Source organism: Lepidochelys kempii, chromosome 12 (genome assembly GCF_965140265.1).
Source record: "Lepidochelys kempii isolate rLepKem1 chromosome 12, rLepKem1.hap2, whole genome shotgun sequence".
Classification (NCBI taxonomy): Eukaryota; Metazoa; Chordata; order Testudines; family Cheloniidae; genus Lepidochelys; species Lepidochelys kempii.
Genome location: NC_133267.1, coordinates 10,786,335 through 10,808,001, shown reverse-complemented (window position 1 = coordinate 10,808,001; position 21,667 = coordinate 10,786,335). Strand labels below are relative to the sequence as shown.

Here is a 21,667-nt window from a genome sequence, read left to right as displayed (position 1 = left end):
TTGAAGCACCAGGCCTTTCATATCAGTCAGGTTTCTTTAGCTGCAATATCTGCCAATTCAATATCAACTGGATTTTTTTTCGCCGCGTTGTCTGACTTACTGAAGGGTCAGATCTACTTTTCCACCAGAAAAGGAAACTTCTTTTTAAGACCTAAATGTAATACCCTGCTGAAACTCATTTGAACTGGTAGCATCACGTTCCTTGTATCCCATCTTTATCAAGACAGTGTTTTTGGTAGCTATTATCTGTGCTCAAAGGATGAACAAGAGTCAGGTATTGACAGATCCCCCTTAATTTATTTTTCACAAAAAGGATGCGTCTCAAACCTCACTTGCAGTAGTCTGGCTTTCACCTGAATCAAAACATATACCTACTACTAGTGTTCTTCCCAAAATCTCATTTGAATCCAGGGAAGCAAAACTCTCTACATTTGATGTCTTGAATGCTTTCCTACTACCTCTGTAGAAGACGACCTTTTCAAAAGCCCTTTTAAGGGCAACCAATTGGAGCTCAATTATTCCCCAGTCACAGCTACTGGGTCTGATGCTTGCAGTCTTTAAGTAGGACTCCTGGCACTCACCCTCTGAGGGAGATAACTGCTTGCCAGTTACCTACAGTGGGATCCATGTGTACAAATACTTAAACAAGAAAAAGCGGTTACTTACTTTACCATGTCTGTGGTTCTCTGAGAAGTTTTCTCCACGTGGATCCCATGACCTGCCCTCCTTCCTCACTACGCAGAGTCCTATGGACTTAAAATTCTATATTGGCTAAGGAACTCTGAGGAAGTTAGGCCTGCTCTGCCCCTTACGCTAGTGGAAGAGGCAGCACAAGGGAATGCAGGGCGCAACTGACCAGAAGAATTTTATCTTGTGTGCATAGGGCATATGCACACCTAGTGTGGACTACATGTAGACAAAATATCTTGAATGGCCAGAGTTAAGGTAAGGTACATAATAATTTTTGTAAAAACAAGTGATTTTAAATCATCTTAATTTTAAATAGCTTAGTCTTGATTATCAGAGGAGTAGTAGTGTTAGTCTGGAACTGTAAAAGCGGCAGAGAGTCCTGTGGCACCTGATAGACTAACAGACTTATTGGAGCATAAGCTTTCGTGGGTGAATACCCACTTTGTCGGATGCATGTAGTGGAAATGTCCAGAGGCAGGTATAAATATGCAAGGAAGAATCAGGCTAGAGATAATGAGGTTAGTTCAGTCAGGGAGGATGAGACCTTCTTCTAGCAGCTGAGGTGTGAACACCAAGGGAGGAGAAACTGCTTTTGTCGTTGGCCGGTCATTCACCGTCTTTGTTTAATCCTGAGCTGATGGTGTCAAATTTGCAAATGAACTGAAGCTCAGTAGTTTCTCCTTGAAGTCTGGTCCTGAAGTTTTTTTGCTGTAGGATGGCTACCTTTAAATCTGCTATTGTGTGTCCAAGGAGATTGAAGTGATCTCCTACAGGTTTTTGTATATTGCCATTCCTAATATCTGATTTGTATCCATTTATCCCTTTAAGTAGGGACTATCCAGTTTGGCCAATGTACATAGCAGAGGGGCATTGCTGGCACATGATGGCATTATAATGATGTTTACCAAAAATAGATTTTCAAACTGTCTAAAAATCCCTCCCACTTTCAATTGCTAAGCTTTCATGTCTTAATTTCACTAATTTGTTCAATCACATAGGCTTCCAGGGTAAACCAGATTTGAATTTCTAATGTGTTAAAAAAAAAAAGAGAGAGAGAGAATATGCTTTTTAAACCAACCCTTCTTCCAAATAACGGAAAACTCCATAAGCTTACCTTTCAGGCTTTCTTTATCACTGAAGGTAAAAAATTATTTTTTTTATTTTTGAGGTGCTTAAGAGCACAAAGGCCACTTCACACAGATTCCTTGTGGTGCTTATGCACAGCTGCCTCTTTACTAATGCCCTTTTCATCTTAACCCTTTACAAGATGATGTTAGAGAGACTAGGTAGATGAGGTGATATCTTTTATTATGCCAAATTCTGTTGGTGAAAAAAGTTTTGAGCTTATAAAGATAACACCTCACCCACCTTGTATTGCTAATATCTTGGTACCAACACTACTACAACAGCATTGCATACAAGATGTTATGAAAGTCTAGGAAACCTCCATTGAAATATTAGATATGTTTACTATGAGCTGCTTATAATTTTTCAGCCCGGGGGGTAACTTACATAATACCCCAGCAATCACTCCCCCCCCTCCCCCATTTAATCAACTGAAAAACTTGTAGCATTGGTCATCTTCTTATAGGGACACTGGCATCATTGAATTGTAAAGCTTGCATTCTTTTGGTCTTCGTTCACTTCAGTTACCCCACATATTTTTGCCCCTGACAAATTTAGTGATATTACAGGATTGTAATACTCTTACTTTTAGGGAGGTCTGTTTGCTTGCAAAAGCTTGTCTTTCTAATCAGCCTACTTTTGTGATCTAGTAATGCCATGAGCAATTAATCTGGTAAAACAAAAAGAGCACTGAGGTGTCAATGGAATCTCTGTCTTCAATTAGAAAGTCTAGGAAAGAAGGTGCGTAAAAGGCAGGAGTGATTCTTAACATGAACTGGTTAAAATAGAGTACTTTGGGAAGTTTGCCTGCATGTGGCAGTGTTTCTTAATGAACTCTCAAAAAGTAATAGAAGACTTCAGCTTGCAAAAATAGCTTATTTTTTTCTACTTGAATAACTGGGGTTTGAGTTCTGAGTTCTTTTTAAATTGTCTTCTTTTCCCAACTGGTGGCTATTAATGCTAGGTTAGTAAGCATAAGTCACACTTTAAAAGGTGAGAACTGATTTTCAGCAGTGCAGTACACCTTTGTCTATTAACTTAAATGTTTGTTCTCAAATTTTAAAATGTGAAAGACTGGGCATGTTCAGTTCCAACATAAATGTAATATTATGTTGGCTTTAATAAACTGCTAGTGACTGATTCGTTACTAGAAACCAGATTTCTGTAATTACAGAAAATCAGAACATACCAAATTATATTACTGTTAACCTATTATGAAGCACTGGTTTTCTATATAAGTAGAATTATTGTAAGGCACTCATCTCAAATTTTGAGGTAGATCTTGTAAGGAAATTCGACTTAATTAAATAAAGAAATGAAACATTTACCTGCCTTATCCACCAGAGTCAGTTCATAGGAATTAATGTAAAGCATAGTTGAAACACAAATATTCATTTCGTTTTAATTAAATTTGTAAAATAAGACTTCTGGGTATTTGTTGCAAAATATGAATTCTACCAACAAGTTTATTGATTTTTTTTTAAAAGCCTTTCCCACAGATCATGAACTTCAATCGTTGCAGTCTTCTCTTCGATCAAACTGCAATTTATACAGCCCCGTGTATTGTAGGATTCTTCATGTTAAAATAAATTTTTCAGTCTATAGTAGAATTGTAGCTTGCAGAATGTAAAATGTTACTTTCTTATCTTTGTACTTCCTTCTTTATAGATGGAATTCATGTGTATTCTAGTACCACACAAGTTTTCAGGGAAGACTTGAAAAGATTTGCAAAGTCTTAATATTGATGTTAGTAATAAACTGGTGAAAATTGTGAATCACAATTTTAGCATAGTCTCCATGCATACAGAAGTTATCCACATATAATTCAGTAGTACAGCTTGAACTGTTTGGAGTGAAGCTGTTCTAGCTTATCCTGTAGTGACCTTCCGTCTTTAGCCTTCCAGCTTTAGTTTAACTTACGCATGCACTGACCTTTGCTATGGAAACGATACAGAAACACAAAAACAACTTGGCTGAGTTTCCTCCACAAAGCAGTGGGTGGTGTATCACACTATACTGTTACCAGAGGAGGGTTTTTAGAGGTCAGTAGTGACAGTGTGCAGTAACTTGTTCATTATTTACAACACACTGCTCATTACCCTGGGGAAGGGGGTATATGGAAATTTATTATAACAAGCTTACTTCTCTACTGTGAATATATATATGCTTATAAAGAGAGAGAGAGAGATGACTAGAACCGATGTTGACAAATTTTTTTTTAATACCACCCTGTGTAATGTTACACTTCAATCTCCCCTTCACTCAACCACCAGTTTAATTTAATGTCTCTTTGTAATGGACATGTGGTTGAGTCCTGGGCAGGCTCATTGGTATTAATGTCAGTAGTTTAATATAACTGAGACTTCATCATGGTGACTGTACTGCACTTACTAGTATATTGTATGAAAGCTTTGTCTACCGAATCTGTTAGTATTAAATTTAACAATGTCATTATTTGTGGTTTTTTCCTCCTGACTGCTTTTTTGGAGAAGGGAAAATAAAATAAATTGATTAATATTTAGTTACAAGTTTGGGGCTGTTAAGCAACATTACTGTACATAGGTTTATTTGCTTTAGGTTTCAAAAACTTGTTAGAACCCATTGTGTCAGAACAGGAGATTATTGCTCAGCTACTTGTGAAATTTTTAAGGAAGTAAAATTGATTTATTTTTTTACGAGAATAAAGAACCCACTTTTTCATTGAGACATGTATTTTTTTCCTTCAGAAGTTGTGGTAGTGACATTTTAGTGCTGAATTGATGACTCTGAACACAGAGGACTTCACTATTAACAGAGCAGGTGTCACAGGGATAGTGGCAGCGCACACTCTGAATAGTGCCTCACCTTTGAGCTAATGGGGACTAGGAGTTAAAAAGGGTAATGAATATTCTTTGATCATTAATCCTTGGTATGGAGCGCATGTGGAAGGAGTCCAGCGTTCTTCCTTACAATACAAAAAAGTGTTGCATTTGTAGTGAGGCATTGCATTACAGAGCATTTTTCTACTGTTGAACACAACTACAGTTAATGAAATGGAGTCCTCCAGACCCCAGGCAAATTGACTGCATATCCCAGTTGTTTCCTGTTCTCTGCAGGTAGTATGGGATCATGGGATGGACTGTCTTCAACTATTTGTTCTGTGGCCAACAAAATGAGGCCTCTTAGCACTACAGTAATATAAGTAAACTGTATCATAATGCATGTACACAAAGGAAGATACTACCACAGCTGCGACCATTGAAGGCACCTTCAACTTTGTCACTGCCTGATGTTCGAGTGCCCCACTTTGCAACCTTAACTTGCTTTAAAACAAACTATGTCAAAATTTGAGTTAAGGTTGAAAGTAAAAATCAGTAACCTCAGTGTAACCACATTTGAATTTTCTTGATTTTGGGATGGGGGGGGATAATTAGAGGGTTGTTTTAACTGTTTTTGTACGTTTTAACTATGCATTTCCATAGCCTAACGTGTTTAGATGCCTTAAAAAGAAATCCAAACAACCTTAACTCTCCTCTATAATAATGCCATGCAATAACCATACATTTATGATTAAGGCATTTTAGTCTTTGTGGATCCAAATTAGCATTTCATGTTGTTACTGCAGGACAGAATTAAAGTTGTTTGGGTGCCTTAAATTTGCATTGCTTTATCTTCTTCTTCGAGTAGTGTTCCTGTAGGTGCTCTACACCCCCTGCATCTTTGATTGGACGTTTCTCATAGCAGCGTCCATTTGGCCCGCATATGCATGTTAGTTAATCTCATTCCCTGTGCCATTGTTGTTTAGCACTGCGCAGCTGAATGACCCTTAGTTTCTTCTCAACCGCCTCGGCCTAAGATGAAGCTCTGGCAGTTGTCCTGTTGAGATTTTCTCAACTTTATCCTCATTTCTTTTTAATAATTAGTCATATTACTATCAGTTTCATTAGTTAGTAATAGTATAGTTGCTGCTTTGAAATTTTTTTTCAGTTCATCAAATGAAGGAAGGAAAAGCCCCAGGTAAAGATGAACTGACAATCGAAATAAGAGCTGGAGGCCAAGACCTTTGGGAAACCCTTGCTCAGAGGTTTAGCCGTTACTTGGAAATGCAGAAGACACCATCTAGCTGGAAGGAGTCCAACACCGTCCTGCTGTACAAGAAGGGAAATTGTGAAGATCTGAAGACCTATTGTCCAATATGCCTGCTCTCACATGTCTACAAGCTGTTCACCAAAATATTAACAAATTGATTCGGAGTCTGGACAAGCAGCAGCCAAGAGAGCAGGCAGGCTTTCAAAGGAATTTCAGCACAATGGACCATATTTTCACTATAATCCAGCTATTGGGACACTCAAGGGAATACATATTTTCTTTATGTATTGCCTTCGTCGACTATGAAAAAGCGTTCGACAGCATAGATATCAATGCAGTGTTGAAACTACTAAAGGAAGCTAATTCTGACTGCACTGCAGATATAACTTAATATGATAACGCCCACCCCCTTCTCATCCCAGTTAAGAAAGGCGTGAAACAGGGAGACACGGTTTCACCGAACCTCTTCACAGCCTGTCTTGAAATGGTAATGAAGCGGATGAATTGGAAGGGTGGAATCAACATCAATGGAGAGCAGTTAAACCATCTCAGATTTGCAGACAATATTGTGTTGATTGCCGAAAATATTATCAAACTACAGAAAATGCTGGGAGAACTCCACATAAGAAGTAGCTAAGTCGGACTGAAAATTAACCCCTCCAAAACGTAATATATGCAGTTTGATACCTTGCCAAAAGCCCAGATAACAATTAAGGAAGAACAAATAGAAGAAGTTGAGTAATATATCTGTTTGGGCCAAGAAATTTAACGTGCGCCATGATCAGGAAGGTGAACTCTCGCGGAGAAAGAAAGCAGGTTGGTGCGCATTCAGTTCTGTCAAGAATGTCCTCCAAGGAAAAATCAACAAGGCAACACGCACCAGCCTCTTCAACTCTACAGTACTGCCAGCAATGTTGTATGGCAGCAAAACGTGGATGCTGATGAAGACAGAGGAGCAGCAACTGTCTGTCATGGAGAGAGCAATGGAAAGAAGAATTCTGGGAATTTCAATCTGCGACTGAGTCCCCAGTGAAGTGATCAGACAGCAGAGTGGAGTGCAGGATGTTGTTGCGATGAGCCGGGCATATAGCAAGGTTCACTGACAGTCGATGGAGCACAGCTCTCTCTGAGTGGGACCCATGGGAACTGAAACGACCACTCGGCCGACCTCCAAAGAGATGGAAAGATTTTATTATGAAAAGACATGGCCACACATGGAAAAGGAAGGCCAGGTTATGAGAAGAATGGAAGACGTGTTATCAGTGCAATCTATATGAGGGCTGAAGGACCAATCGATCAAGGTGATTTGCCTGTGTGTTACTTTAGTTACTGATCTAGGAAGAATTCAACCTCCAGAGTCTATCAATCCATCTGGAAAGTTCCTTTCACCTAGTGCAGATTCCAGATTGTGAAGTTGTTCTATCCTGGGATTGCTGATGTTATACCCTTCCTTTGTATGGGCTTTAACAAGGACCTAGAGCCTTGATTACCTTTATTTCCAGACTTTGAAATTTTGCCTTCTCGTTCATATGTACTCAAATTCCTCAGAGCAGTTTCATGGTTCATAGTGGTTTTATAAAGGCATTGTGCAAACTGTATCCAAGTTACCACATTCATTTTCAGACTTTCAAGACTGTTCTTGTTACCAATGTAAATATCGGTTTAAAAAGTTAACTGGTTAACTTTTATATATAATTAAAAATTATATTGTTTAACCATTAACCGTGGTCACTCCGGCACCAGGTGGTGGGCTGGATTCCCGCTGGGGCCACTCTGCCCGGCCTGCCAAGGACGGGGCTGGGATCCCACTGGCTTGCCGCAGAAGGGGCTGCTCCGGCCTTCCTGCTCCGGGTCCCGCCTGCCCACGTGTCAAGGATGGGGTCCCTCTGGCCAGCCGGTGCTGCTCCTTGTAAGGAATCTTTTTGTTAAACATTTCCTGAATCTTTTTTGTTGTCGAACATACTTGCTGACAGGTATTTTGAAATAAATTGCCAAAATAATTGAAATTGGTATGATTATATTGTTGTTTTGACTAATAAAATATTCAGAATTTTAAAATACTGTGTATAGAACTTTTTTAATTCTTCGGTGCAGAATTTTCCCAGGAGTAATTATAGACAGATACATACCAAATATCTGGCACAACCAGGTACTGTGGGAAAGCACATTCTTCAAGAGGGTGTCCTTATAGATCTGCCTAATCACTCATGCGAGCTGCAGTTAATTCCTCTTAATGGAAGAGGCTCTTACTGGCTGAGTTGTGACCAGTTCAGTCTCTTCTGAACCAGTTGTTTCTAATGACTTGACTTTCTCAGCATGTGGAGCTGCTTCACAGTTGAAGCACTCCAAAAAGCTGAAAGGGTGGGGACGAGAATCAGTGTCTTTATCTATTTTTTTAAAGAAAATACATTTAAGGTTTTACATCCTCAACTAGGACCCTCAATAGATTAAAGAAATCCATATGTCTGTCGCATGGAAAATAAGAGGTGGTATGGACTGAAGTTCTGTCTTCAGCCATACTGTGTTATAGCTAGTGCCCTATATATAAGGGGAACCTGGTTACTAGTAGTGAAAGCAACACGTGGGCATTCAGACCCAAAGGATGCCAGAGTTTGTTTTTTTTTGGTTTTGTATGTTTCAAACTCTTAATGGATACAGGTTACATCTTGTATCATCTTGCAGTTTGCTTCCAACAGGGAGGTTAGGGACAATCTCTGATTCATCCATTACTGGTTCCTCCTCAGAGGACACTACCTTTGCTTTCAGAGGCTTAAAGTCCAGAAGCTTCAGGGTTGACCTTTTAATATATTTTGGGATGGGATCTGGCTTTTCCTAGGATTCTAAAATGCAGAAGTCCCATCTTGAGGTCAAGGGTGACTCCTAACCTCATATTGAAGAGCGCTCATTCATCTTTGCTTGCTGCTTCAGGTCTCAGCTGTTCAAGTCTGTTTTGGTTGGTGTCTTTACTTTTGGCCATCCCCCTTTCATTGGGATCCTGTGCTACCACAGGGCCCATTTCTTTATGGGACTTATGAACCATGGCTTATTTGGGAATAATTTAGTAGTACCCAACCACTTAGGCCTTGATTCCATAAGTCTTTTTAAGCTACTGGTCTTTTACGGTAGTTGATACTCATTTCTGTTTTAATATATTTGTGCAACTTTGCGTTTTGTATAAACATTAGGAATTATACTGTTAGCTGAATCTGTTACAACATTCATAGTCCCAACTTTAGTTATTTACATGTGGTGTTTCTGCATTTCAATGCCCCATTGTTCTTATACCTCTGCTTCCTAAGTGTGTATTTAGGTTTGTTACTGTTTGTGAGGAAAATCAAAATTTATTTCCCTAAAGAAGAAATGTAATGAGGCAGCTAACAAATAACAGCGATTGCTGCTATCTCTGTGGTGTTGCTGAGAACTCCTGCTCAAACAAGTTGTGTGTGAAGTAAATGGCTCTCTCAGTAAGAAATCTTCTTGACTTTGTTTTTTCCATTTGATAGCCAAAGATCATGAGTTTTCAGGTGATGCAGGACACACACACAAACTTTAGTCAAACTTTTATATGGCATATTAGATTTTTTTTCTTAACCCAGGGCTCTCATTGTGAGGGCTCTTGATTTCCCCCCTCCCCTCCCCCACCTCTTGATTTAAAAACATGTTTCTGGTCCTTAAAATTGTGTGGGGAGACCTTGTGTCATAAATATAAAGGGAAGGGTAACCACCTTTCTGTATCAAGTGCTATAAAATCCCTCCTGGTCAGACAAAACCCTTTCACCTGTAAAGGGTTAAGAAGCTAAGATAACCTTGCTGGCACCTGACCAAAATGACCAATGAGGAGACAAGATACTTGCAAATCTGGAGGGCGGGGAACAAAGGGTTCATCTGTCTGTGAGATGCTTTTGCTGGGGACAGATCAGGAATGCAGCCTTACAACTGTTAGTAAGTAAGCTAGCTAGAAATGCGTTAGATTTTCTTTTGTTTAATGGCTAGTAAAAGAAGCTGTGCTGGATGGAATGTATATTCTTGTTTTTGTGTCTTTTTGTAACTCAAGGTTTTGCCTAGAGGGATTCTCTGTTTTGAATCTGATTACCCTGTAAGGTATTTACCATCCTGATTTTACAGAGGTGATTCTTTTACCTTTTCTTTAATTAAAATTCTTCTTTTGAGAACCTGATTGCTTTTTTCATTGTTCTTAAGATCCAAGGGTTTGGGTCTGTGTTCACCTGTACAAATTGGTGAGGATTCTTATCAAGCCTTCCCCAGGAAAGGAGGTGTAGGGCTTGGGGGGATATTTTGGGGGAAGACATCTCCAAGTGGGCTCTTTCCTTGGTCTTTGTTTAACATGCTTGGTGGTGGCAACATAGGGTTCAAGGACAAGGCAAAGTTTGTACCTTGGGCAAGTTTTTAACCTAAGCTGGTAAGAATAAGCTTAGGGGGTCTTCCATGCAGGTCCCCACATCTGTACCATAGAGTTCAGAGTGGGGAAGGAACCTTGACACCTTATGAGAATGTGAACTGAGTATAAACCCCCCTTGACTCTTCAGACATCCTGAAGGAGTAGTTCTAAGTAGTACAAACCACCCTTTTCAGTCAAGGCCCTGTGGACTCTGCAGTTCCATGGAATTCATCCAGTATGCCAGAATTCAGCTTTTCTTCTTTGAGGAGTATCCCTATGGGTGCTCCACTTTAGGTGTCTTGACACCCCCTCTTGTAATTGGAGATTTGTGGTAGCAGTGCCCGGTTGGGCCGTGCACACATCATAGCCATCTTGCACTGCTCTGAGCATTTACATAGTGGTCCACAGCCAACTGTGTCTCTGTTACTTCTCTACCGCCTTTGGCTTGAGTTAGAGCAATCAGCACCCTCTCTTACCTCAGATAAGAGTAATAGTAGATAGTTCATAGTTATTCTTGATAGCGTTAGCTTAGTTGTGGTTAGCTACCCTATCCCCTTGCCCTACTATAATTTCTTTTATTTCTTCATTCAAAAAATATTTTTTTTCCCTTTTATCTTCCCTATCCACCCCTGTTTCTTTGACAGGTACACAGCTATAGCCTCAAACAGGGTTTATCCTTGTCTTTTTCTCTAAGAGACCAACTTTCTCAGGAATGCCTGGCTCACCTGGCTTTAAATGCTGCCTGACTTGCAGACTCTGTATCGGTCTCTGATGGCTATGCACATTGTGTCTGAGACCCACATTACTCAAAAGTGCCCATCCTGCAGAAAGCTGGCACCCAGGGCAAGAAAAGCCTGAGATCTCCAACTGAAGTTCTTCATGATGGAGAAATCCCTCAGGCAAGTCTCTGATCCTGTGTCCAGGACACCCCCTCACCAATGGTCACCAGTAGCAGCTTCTGACAGGGGTTCTGCTCCAACAACAGCTAGCAAGGAGCCTACCAAAAAGCAATCCCCGAACCAAGAATTGCCTAAAAGAAACTATCTCCAACTGAAAAATCTGCCCTGGTACCAACAACACCAGGAACACCTGGTACTGAGAGTTCCCGAAGAGCTAAAGACCCTATGCGGCCAAGCTCAAATGGAAGTTCACATAGTAAAGTGAAACCTTCCAGCTTGGCACCCACGGAGCTGAAGAAAACCTCTGCATGGAGTAGTACAGTGGTGCCACCTGCTGTACCCATGCCGCACAGCTCTAAATCTTCAGTACGGGTGAGTGGAGACCCATCACGGATCTACGCAAACTCAACAAATTTGTAAGAACACAACATTTCAAAATGGTGACTCTAAACACAGTAATTCTGGCCCTAGAGAAGGGAGATTGGCCCTCGACTTCCAGGATGTATATTTTCATATTACCATACACTTGGCCACACACAAGATTCCTGAGATTCACCCTAGGGAAACAACATTCCAATACAGACTACTACCTTTCAGCCTGTCCTTTGCTCCGAGGATCTTCTCCAAAGTTCTTGCTGTCATTGCAGCTCACTTCCGCAGACACGGAGTAATGATATTTCCATACTTAGACGACTGCCTCATAAGGGCACCAACATGGCAAGAAGCAATAAATGCCATCCAGAGCACGGTAACTCTTTTTTCATGAACCTAGGGTTGCAGATAAATGTGCAAAAGTCCCCACTGGTTCCTGTACAAAAGTTGGAATTCATAGGAGCCCGTCTCAACTGTCTAACAGCAATAGCAACACTGCCCCAACAACTTCCTCACTCTAGTCAATCTAATTTCAACAGTGATGGACAGCCCACAGACATTGACCAGAATGTGTTTACATCTCTTGGGGCATATGTCGGCAACAAAATTAGTTGTCAAACATGCCAGACTCCACCTGAGATGCTTGCAGGCCTGGCTTTGAACAGTATATGTGCCACTCAGGCACACTCTCAACAGACACCTCACAGTGCCACACAGAGTAGAAGACACTCTAACATGGTGGACACAACCAAAGAACGTCTGTTCAGGAGTCCCTTTCCAGCAAAGAACTCCAACCATGACAATCACGACAGACGCTTCCCTAATAAGGTAGGGGGCACACCTACTCAATAATACGGTCCAAGGCCGCTGGTCCTCACCAGAGTCCAACCTGCACATAAACTTACTAGAGCTAAGGGTAGTTCAAAATGCATGCAACACTTTCTCCCTCTAATCAAGAACAATGCCATCAAGATCCTCATGGACAATAGAACATGCATGTTTTACATAAGCAACTCAGTGGGAGCATGATCATACTCCAGGGCGGGATTGAGACACCACTCGCTGGGCAATGCTCACCTCATTAAAATGGGAGGCACCACTGATGTATGCATTTCCCCCGACCCCACCCCTAAGCAGAGTCATTCACAAGATCAAACAGGACAAATCCATGGTCATTCTTACAGCACCTACGTGACCAGACAAACGTGGTTCCCATACCTGCTTCAGATTGCAGTGAAACCGCCTCGAACCCTTCCCTTAGTACCTCACCTTCTGTATCAAGATGTGGGATGCATCCGTCATCCCAACCTCACAGTACTCCACCTCAAGGCCTGGTTACTCCATGCCTTACTGGGGTTGAGGAGGCCTGTTCTGAGAAAGTAAGATATATTACTGAACAGTCGGAGACAAAGTACAAGGAAGACATATATCCATAAGTGGAAATGATTCTGTATGTGGTGCCAAGATAAACCTCTTTTACCACAATCTTCTCCCCTACTGAGGATCCTGGACTATATACTAGGACTCCATCAGAGTACACTTGGCTGCTGTTACCTCCTTTCACAACAAGGTGGATGAGGGTCACCATATTTGCTCCACCCAACGATTAAACACTTCCTTAAAGTCATTGAAAACATTTATTCCACAATAAAAAACCCTATACCCATGTGGGACCTCAACCTTGTTCTACGTGGACTCATCAGAAAGCTGTTTGAACCCCTTGCAACCTGCTCTTCTTTGCACTTATCCATGAAGGTGGCTTTCCTCAATGCCATCCCGTCCTCCAGACAAGTAGGAGAATTAGGTGCCCTAATGGAACACCCACTTTATCTTTAAAGGATGTTGTTTAAGGTAACCTTACGACCGCATCCCAAGTTCCTCCCCAGTCACCTCCCCCTTTCATTTGAACCAACCCATTTTCTTACCTGTGTTTTATTCAAAGCCACATGCAGATGGGAGGGAGGCAGGCAGGCCTCACTCCACACATTGGATGTTCACAGAGCATTAGCTTTCTACACTGAAAGAACAAAAACTTTTAGAAAATCACTGAGACTGTTTCCAAAACAGAGCACTCAGTGGGTCAAACCATCTCAAAAGAGAGACTATCCAGATAGATATTAGGATGTATCCATTTATGCTACCAAAAACCACAATCTACAACCTCCAGTGGGAGTTCACGCACACTCCACCAGAGCACAGGCAACATCCATGGCCTTTCTCAACAATGTCCCTATCACTGATATTTGCAGAGCAGCAACCTGGACATCAGTCCATACATTTACTAAACACTAATCTCTAGAGCAACAATCTGCATCAGGTGTTCACTTTGGGCTCACGGTGTTATCCACCATCAATAACGCACCTCTTAATCCCCTCCCTTCCATTGAGGGGCACTGCTCAATAATTACCTAAAGTGGAGCACCCCCAGGGACTCTCCTCAAAGAAGAGGAGAAGGTTATTCACCTTGTGCAGTAACTGAGGTTCTTCGAGATGGTTGTCACTGTGGATGCTCCACTACTTCCCTCCTCACCTCTACTTCAGAGTTTGATGTAGATTCTCTGGGGTAGAGAAGGAACAGGTAGACAGTTGGCTGCACCCGCTTTGTAAATCTTTTGGAATGGTGTGAGATTGCTACCACGCGTGCGCAACCCAACCAGGCACTGCTACCACAAATCTCTAATTACAAGCATAGGGTGTCAAGACACCTGAAGTAGAGCACCCACATGAACAACCATCTCGAAGAATCTCAGTTACTGCACAAGGTGACAGAGTCCTGTGGCACCTTATAGACTAGCAGATGTATTGGAGCATAAGCTTTCGTGCATCCGATGAAGTGCTTATGCTCCAATACATCTGTTCGTCTATAAGGTGCCACAGGACTCTTAGTCTGGCTCTGTAAAAGCAGCAAACATGGCTACCGTTCTGATACTTTGCACAAGGTGAGTAACCTTCTCTTTCCTCCCATGGAAATTGCCATTTTCCTGTAGCCAGTTACACAGCACCTTTTGTCTCCCTGCCAGACCTGCCTGCAATTCTCTTGCACTGTTTTCCCCGCAAAGGGAAATTAAATTTACAATACATGCTTCCAGAACTGTTCCACACAACAGGTAGCAGCCAACCTCCCTTTCTTCCCTCTTTTGTGCACGAAGCCTAACTTTTCCCTATGGCAGACTCCTACCAAAACACACGCCAGAATGCTTGCCAGCTACTTTTCTACTTCACAGGAGTAGTGATTGCTGGCAGAGGATGACCAGGCATATATACTCCCATTACAAGGAAGCACTGAGGCATTTGAAAATGAAGAAAGAAACCTACTGAATTCTTCATACAAAAGCTTAAGGGTTTACAAAATCAGGCTGTCTTATTAAATGTCAATTCTGTAAACATGAAAGTTCTCCAGACACCATATTTTGTGTCAGTATGAATGATGGCCTCATAATTGATTAAACTGATTAGTACTCTGAGAGACAAGATGTAATATAACTGCAGTTCAATTTGAGAACTGTAAATCCAATGGAATTTGTATATAGGTGCTAGGTCCAGTTTCTGCCATATTGCTAAATGGAGGGGAGGCTATAGCTAAATGAGAGGATTTTTTGTTGGATGGGGGAATGGTGTAGAGAAAAGCTGAGAACCACTGCTATAAGGATTAAAATTTGTTTAAGGTAGTGTAATGCTATAAGTTCTCCAGATTTTATGGTCTCTTTAATTTAAACTGGTTTCAGAGTGTAGCAGCTGTGTTAGTCTGTATCTGCAAAAAGAGAGAGAGTACTTGTGGCACCTTAGAGACTAACAAATTTATTTGAGCATAACTTTTCATAAGCTACAGCTCACTTATTTTTCACTGCATGCATCCGATGAAATGAGCTGTAGCTCATGAAAGCCTATGCTCAATAAATTTTAGTCTCTAAGGTGCCACAAGTACTCCTTTTCTTTTTAATTTAAACTGTTTAGGTTTAGAGTCCAGATTTTTTTTACGTATGGCTAACTCTTTGAATTCACGTTCCTAATTTTTTCAGGCACTAAAACAAAAGGATGGGGTTGATCCTTGTGGTTACATTTTCAAAACACAGGTTTTGCTTATTACTGATGTAAAGCAGTGAATTTAGCCTTTGGAGAAAACACTTTTTTTTCTAAATGTGGCAACCATATGCAACAAAAATTTGTTTTAAATTCAAAATTATTAGTATCATTGTAGTTGCAAATAGAAAGAAAGATACACAGGAAGAATTTACTACTTTAAATGTTTTCTGTGCTTGAAAACTTTCAATTGTCAACTTCCCTTCACAGTTAAATCTTCTATACATATGTTTACTACTACATGTTGTAGAATTAGATAAATTAATGAAAATAAACTTGTTTATAATATTGAATCCATTTTTAAAAAATGAAATGCTAAGAACAGTGTCTCTGGTATAGAAGTTACATAGGAAAAATGGTAAAATTCTTACTTGTTGGAATAGCTTCAATTATCTGAAATATCTAACTATGAAAACATTTAATTTTGCATTTTCTGCTATGGAAGTAATAGGTTAATTTTGACTATACTAATTCATAAGTGTAGAGAATTTTATTTGCTTTTAAAATTCAAAAGTTGTAGAAACTCACTAATAAACTATTAAACTGAAGAAACTCCAAAATCATAATTTGCTTCTTAATATTTTTCTAAGAAAATTCAAAACTAATTAAGGAGCTTTAAATCCTCCCATTCATTCTAAGGGCTTGTCTAGATGGGGACACTCAGGAAAATTAATCTGGATTAACCAAAGGTGTGAATTTAAAGTGGATTAGTTACACACACGGGTTTAATGTGGTTTATGCTCTTATTCAGAATTGCAGAGGCCTTCATTTGACTTAGTGTATTTAGTTTTGGAAATGAATTAAGGCTAATTTAATTCTGAATAAGAATGTCCGCGTGGAGGTTTAATGCAATTTGACTAATCCACTTTAAATTCACACTTTTGGTTAATTTGGATTAACTTTCTAAGTGTGTCAATGTAGACAAGCCCTAACAAACTTCTTTGTAATATTTGTTCTCCTAATCTGTCCTGAAGGACAAGCAATCTACACATGGTTTGCTGCTTGTAGAATCGTTTGTGATGCCATGTCAGAGGCTGAAAAAGTTTCAAGGTCTGTCAATAAATATTAATAGCTTAATATTTTTCCTTTTATAATTCTGTGTTTATATATACAAATAAAAATGTAATTTGACTCAAAAATACAAACACCATAAAATCCAGTTAAAGCTTTAGAATTGTATCTATTTTTTTTATCAGCTCATAGGCTACAGCGAGAAGCCAGTAAACCTACAGATGTTCATTGGAACAGCAGATGATCGCTACTTACGACCTCATGCATTCTACCAGGTGCACCGTATCACTGGGAAAACGGTTGCTACTGCTAGCCAAGAGATAATAATTGCCAGCACAAAAGTACTGGAAATTCCACTTCTTCCTGAAAATAATATGTCAGCCAGGTGTGTAGCAGCATTTCTCCCAAACTAGCAAGTTAATCATTTGTGTATTCCTTTCAAAGCAATACAAGGTTGAAAACGTTTTGTTTTGTTTTTTTAAGGTAACTTGACACAGCCCTAATTGCTCTGATTTTTAATTGTGTACTGTATGTAGTGTCTGAGGGTTTTTCCTGCCAGCGAGCTTTTAAAAAAAAAATGCTTTTTGCTACCTGTAGTTGGATTATTATCCCAACTTTTCTTCAGACCTCTGTGCAAAATCTGAAATGGAATGATTATGTACTATTTTAATGAACAAAGGGGGAACCTGTTAGCCCATCTAAAATGCTACACCATACTACTTAGAAGCCAAGTAAGCACCATAAATTGTTTCTTACATGAATCAAGTTCAGTGTATATACTGATTTGGCTAAACATGCATATAATTTTTCAGTACGAGTAAGAATACTTTATGCTGGGGGTTTTTAGAAGAAAAATGGGGACTACCATATAATGCAGCAACAGAGTTTATTTAGTTATGGGTTTTAATGTATATAACTTTATTTTAATTTTTCCATAAAATCCCTTCTGTAGTCTTCCGTAGTTGTTGTCCCATAACAGTGCAGTATCTCTCACCCTATTATTTAGTTGACTATATAACCGTTGTCCCAAATAAACAATAATTGCTATTTTGGAATCTCAGAAAGTTTTGTTAGGCCAGTTGGTTGCAGGTTTGATCATTTTATGACACTGTTTCCCATGCAGAATTGTACATGGTTGTCACTTCTGAACAACTTGTTTCAAAACTGTCATCAGGAAGACAATATTGTAATACAAATAATTGATCTTTTACTTTTTAAACGTCACATCCCCAATCCTCTAAAGTTCCCAAAATGTAACTTTACAGCTGAAATCCATAGTTTCCTTTTTTGCCCTAATTTAAAACAATATAGTAGCAGCTATCTTAGTGGCACAGAGCAAAATTGAGAGTTATTTTTAGTTCTAATTTAACAAGAGAGTTAAACTGAGACCCTTAGGATATGTTTTTGATCATTTAGTAATATTTGACTACTTTTTCTCCATCTGTCTTCTAATCCTTCTTCTCCCTTTATCTTCCAGTATTGATTGTGCAGGTATTTTGAAACTCCGCAATTCAGATATAGAGCTCCGTAAAGGAGAGACAGATATTGGAAGAAAGAATACCAGAGTGCGACTTGTGTTTCGTGTTCATATCCCACAGCCTAGTGGAAAAGTGTTGTCTCTACAGATTGCTTCCATACCTGTCGAATGCTGTAAGTTTTGTAACAATTAGTCTCTTGCACACATTTAAAATCTCTTAATTACAGTTGCAATAGCTTTCATTTCCATGTCTCAGTAGAATTTTTGGCAGAAGAATCCACTGGGATATTATGGCTGTGAAATTATTTTTGAAACTCTGTGCATTTACTGTAAAACCTGTCTATTACTAACTGAAGATACTTGGAGAGTACTTGGAATGTGATAGATTTAAATGTAAAATTAAAGTATTAAAATTTCCTTAAAAGCTTTTCAGTATGTTAAATTGTGTTAATAAAGAAATTAACATTAAATAAGTGGAAGTTTATGAAGAGCAAAATTTGTACTTAATGCACTTTTTCATGTAAAAAGAAGTAATCATGTTTCTGCATAGGAGCAGCAGTATTCATTTTTGGGTTTTATGTAACCTAATACTTTATAATTTATATATTTAAAAGTCAAAGCATTTATTTTTGGAAAAAATGCTAATAAATGGTTTCAGTTGGCAGATTCTACATCCTTACTAGAGACTACGTAGCAGTGTTTCTAATTCAACTGTTCAAGTTCTTTGTGGTATTCATTTGTAAACTACAGGTATGGGAATACCAAAATGGGTCATATAAAGAATCTTAAGTAGTTTTTGCTAATAATTCTTTTGACCTTAAAATAATTCAGAAATATTTTAAACAGAGTTCACTAAACTGAAAAGTGAATCCAATGTATGCAGTTAACCTGTTGCAAAGTTTCATGCTTGCTTACTGTATCAGCCTTAATTTAGTAATTTCTGTTTGACTCAAAATATGGAAGTAGTGAAACTTTTTTTTCCTTTTTCAACCCTTTTTAAAAATAGCTCAGCGATCTGCTCAAGAACTTCCTCAGATAGAAAAATACAGCATCAACAGTTGTTCAGTAAATGGAGGCCATGAAATGGTTATGACTGGATCTAATTTTCTTCCAGAATCAAAAATTATATTTCTTGAAAAAGGACAAGGTAATTTACCTTTTTTAGTTTTGAAAAGAACTGCTGGAATTATGAATGTTTCAGTGGTAAATACATTAAAACCGTTACAACTTGTAATCTCAATTTGATCAGTGATCTGTGTTCTGTGGGTTAGTTGCTATAAATGAAAATAGTACAGTTGCTGCCTCAGGAAGATAATTACAAACCTACTGGTCCCTCACTGAAAACTTGGAACTGTAGAGAAAGTGCTGCTTATACATTGCATTCCCCTTCTCTTGTGTTTTACTAGAAAAAAATTTTGTATGAAACATAACAGGGACTATTTGATGTCTGTTCCAGTTATTTGTTCACCATTTGAGTCATGTGTTGCCTGTGACTTAATTGCTGCTTAGGAATTAACTGTGATATCAGGCTTTCAAGTGATGAATTGTTGGGATTCCTTCAGAGACCTTTTCCATGCAGCTTATCCAGAACGCCTTGTCCAGTTCTGGGAAAATACTTCATCCAGTTTTCTGGGATCCAAAAAACTCAGTTTAACGCCAGATTTTGTCACTCAGATTCCTTGATTTGGCATACAACAAGCTACGCTGAGTTGATCAGACTTAAACATAGCGGGTGGGTACAGGGCATTCCACACATCCAAGTTATGCAGAAAACTTCTTGCTTTATATATGTTTACACATTGCATTGCATCAAACCTTTTACTTTACAGGAACCATTCCCTGTGTAGCATGCTCTGTCCATGCATTGTCCACGCTTAACCTAGTCTTTACCTCATCTCTACATTCTTAACTTTATCTTGTCCTTTGTTAGTAAATGGGTCCTTGGATGTTCTCCCTCTTATCTTAGCTGGCTCAGACATTCTGTCTTTTTAGCCTCCTGGCCTGTTTACTTATATTTTTTAGTAGAAATGTTCTGTTTTCAGCCTAAAGATCCATTTACTACCCTAATTCTGTCAACCAAGAAATGAGGCCTCCCTCCATGTGTTAATTGCTCACGTCAGGTGAGACCTCCGCTACAGGAATAAACATCATGAACAAATTGGTAAATAGAGAATTTTGTGTTCATACAAGTATGACAAACAATTAAGAGGTAGAGGATAAAAAAAATAAATTTTGGTAATCAAGGATGGTGTCTATATATAAAATATTTTTTCCCAAAGATTACTTAAGGCATCAATAGATCTTTAAAAATCTGGTTCATATGGCTTATCTGTTAAAGTTAAGCATGTGCATTTGCATGCATATATTTGCTTGTGCATAGGTTGCATAGGTAAATACAATGCCAGATGTGTGCGCAAGTCAGGTATTTGCCATATGTAAAGAGCTAGATGCTGAAGTGGCCACTTGCTTGCACACATACCCAAATTGTGCATGTATATTGGATATTTGCATGCATAGGGAGTCAAGCAAATGTATGAGTGCCTAAAAATCTGGTCTTGTATTTATCATACATGTACACATCCTATTTATTCTTTCTCAAAGTTTCAACTTGTGTACAGAGTAATAAAGATGATACTCCTGGGGAATTCTGTGCCACTGCGCAGAATTCATGTCCCCTGCAGATTTTTTTCTCCGCAAAAAATACATTCTGCTGGAGAGGCACTGCAGTTACATGTTTTGCCCACCAGGGGCTGCTGTGGCACCAGAAGAGTGGGCAGTTGGCTCAGCCAGCCATGGATAGAGAGGAGGAGAGTGCCCTGCCCATGGGGTCAGCTGGATGGATGGAGTAGGGCACATGGGGCTGCTAGGGGATTACATAGACTGGAGTTCAGAAGGACTAGTGGGGGAGAGCAGACTGGGGCAGGAGCACAGAAGCTAGTGGGTTGACAGCATTGAGCTAGTAGCTGAATGGGATTGGAAATGCAGGAACACATAGGGATGGGGTGGCTGAATGGGGGAGGGGAGTGCAGGGATGGATGTGGGGAGAAGGGGTGGCTGAATGGGGGTGCAAGGACACATGGGGCAGGGCAGATGTGCCTGACTGAATGAGGGAGGCTAAGGGGTCAGCCAGGGTCTGCATGGGGGAGGCTCCCTAACAGTCCCTCCCCACTCACCCCCAAAAAACCTGTTCCATACTTCTCCCACCCATGCCCAACAACCTTGCAGGTTCACACCCAGGCTCCTTCCCAGCAATTACTTCCCTCTCCCTCAGCTCCTTCGTTACCCCAACTCACCCAAGCCTTCTCAGTGCTTCTGAGGGGTTCAGGAAATATGTTTCTGTATTGTAGTTTAAAATGAATTACTCAGAGTTCTGTATTAATATGCCTAGTAAGGAATCTATTTGTTAAAAACATTCAGGAACTCTTTTTTGTCATCTGTATTGTTACGGACCTACTTGCTGACAGGTATTTTGAAATTAATTACCAAAATAATTGAAACGGGTGTGATTATATTGTTTTGACAAAACATATGCATAATTTTAAAATA

General features: G+C 39.6%; 1 protein-coding gene across 3 annotated transcripts in view; it reads left to right on the top strand.

Annotated features, from left to right (window-relative positions):
• The window catches only part of NFATC3 (nuclear factor of activated T cells 3), a 140,089-nt gene that overhangs the window by 75,649 nt on the left and 42,773 nt on the right, over positions 1-21,667 (top strand). For all 3 annotated transcript variants that reach the window (XM_073307568.1, XM_073307566.1, XM_073307567.1), the window contains exons 4-6: positions 16,830-17,029; positions 18,122-18,294; positions 19,128-19,268. In XM_073307568.1, coding sequence (XP_073163669.1) covers positions 16,830-17,029; positions 18,122-18,294; positions 19,128-19,268 — 514 coding nt within the window. The remainder of the gene's footprint in view (positions 1-16,829; positions 17,030-18,121; positions 18,295-19,127; positions 19,269-21,667) is intronic.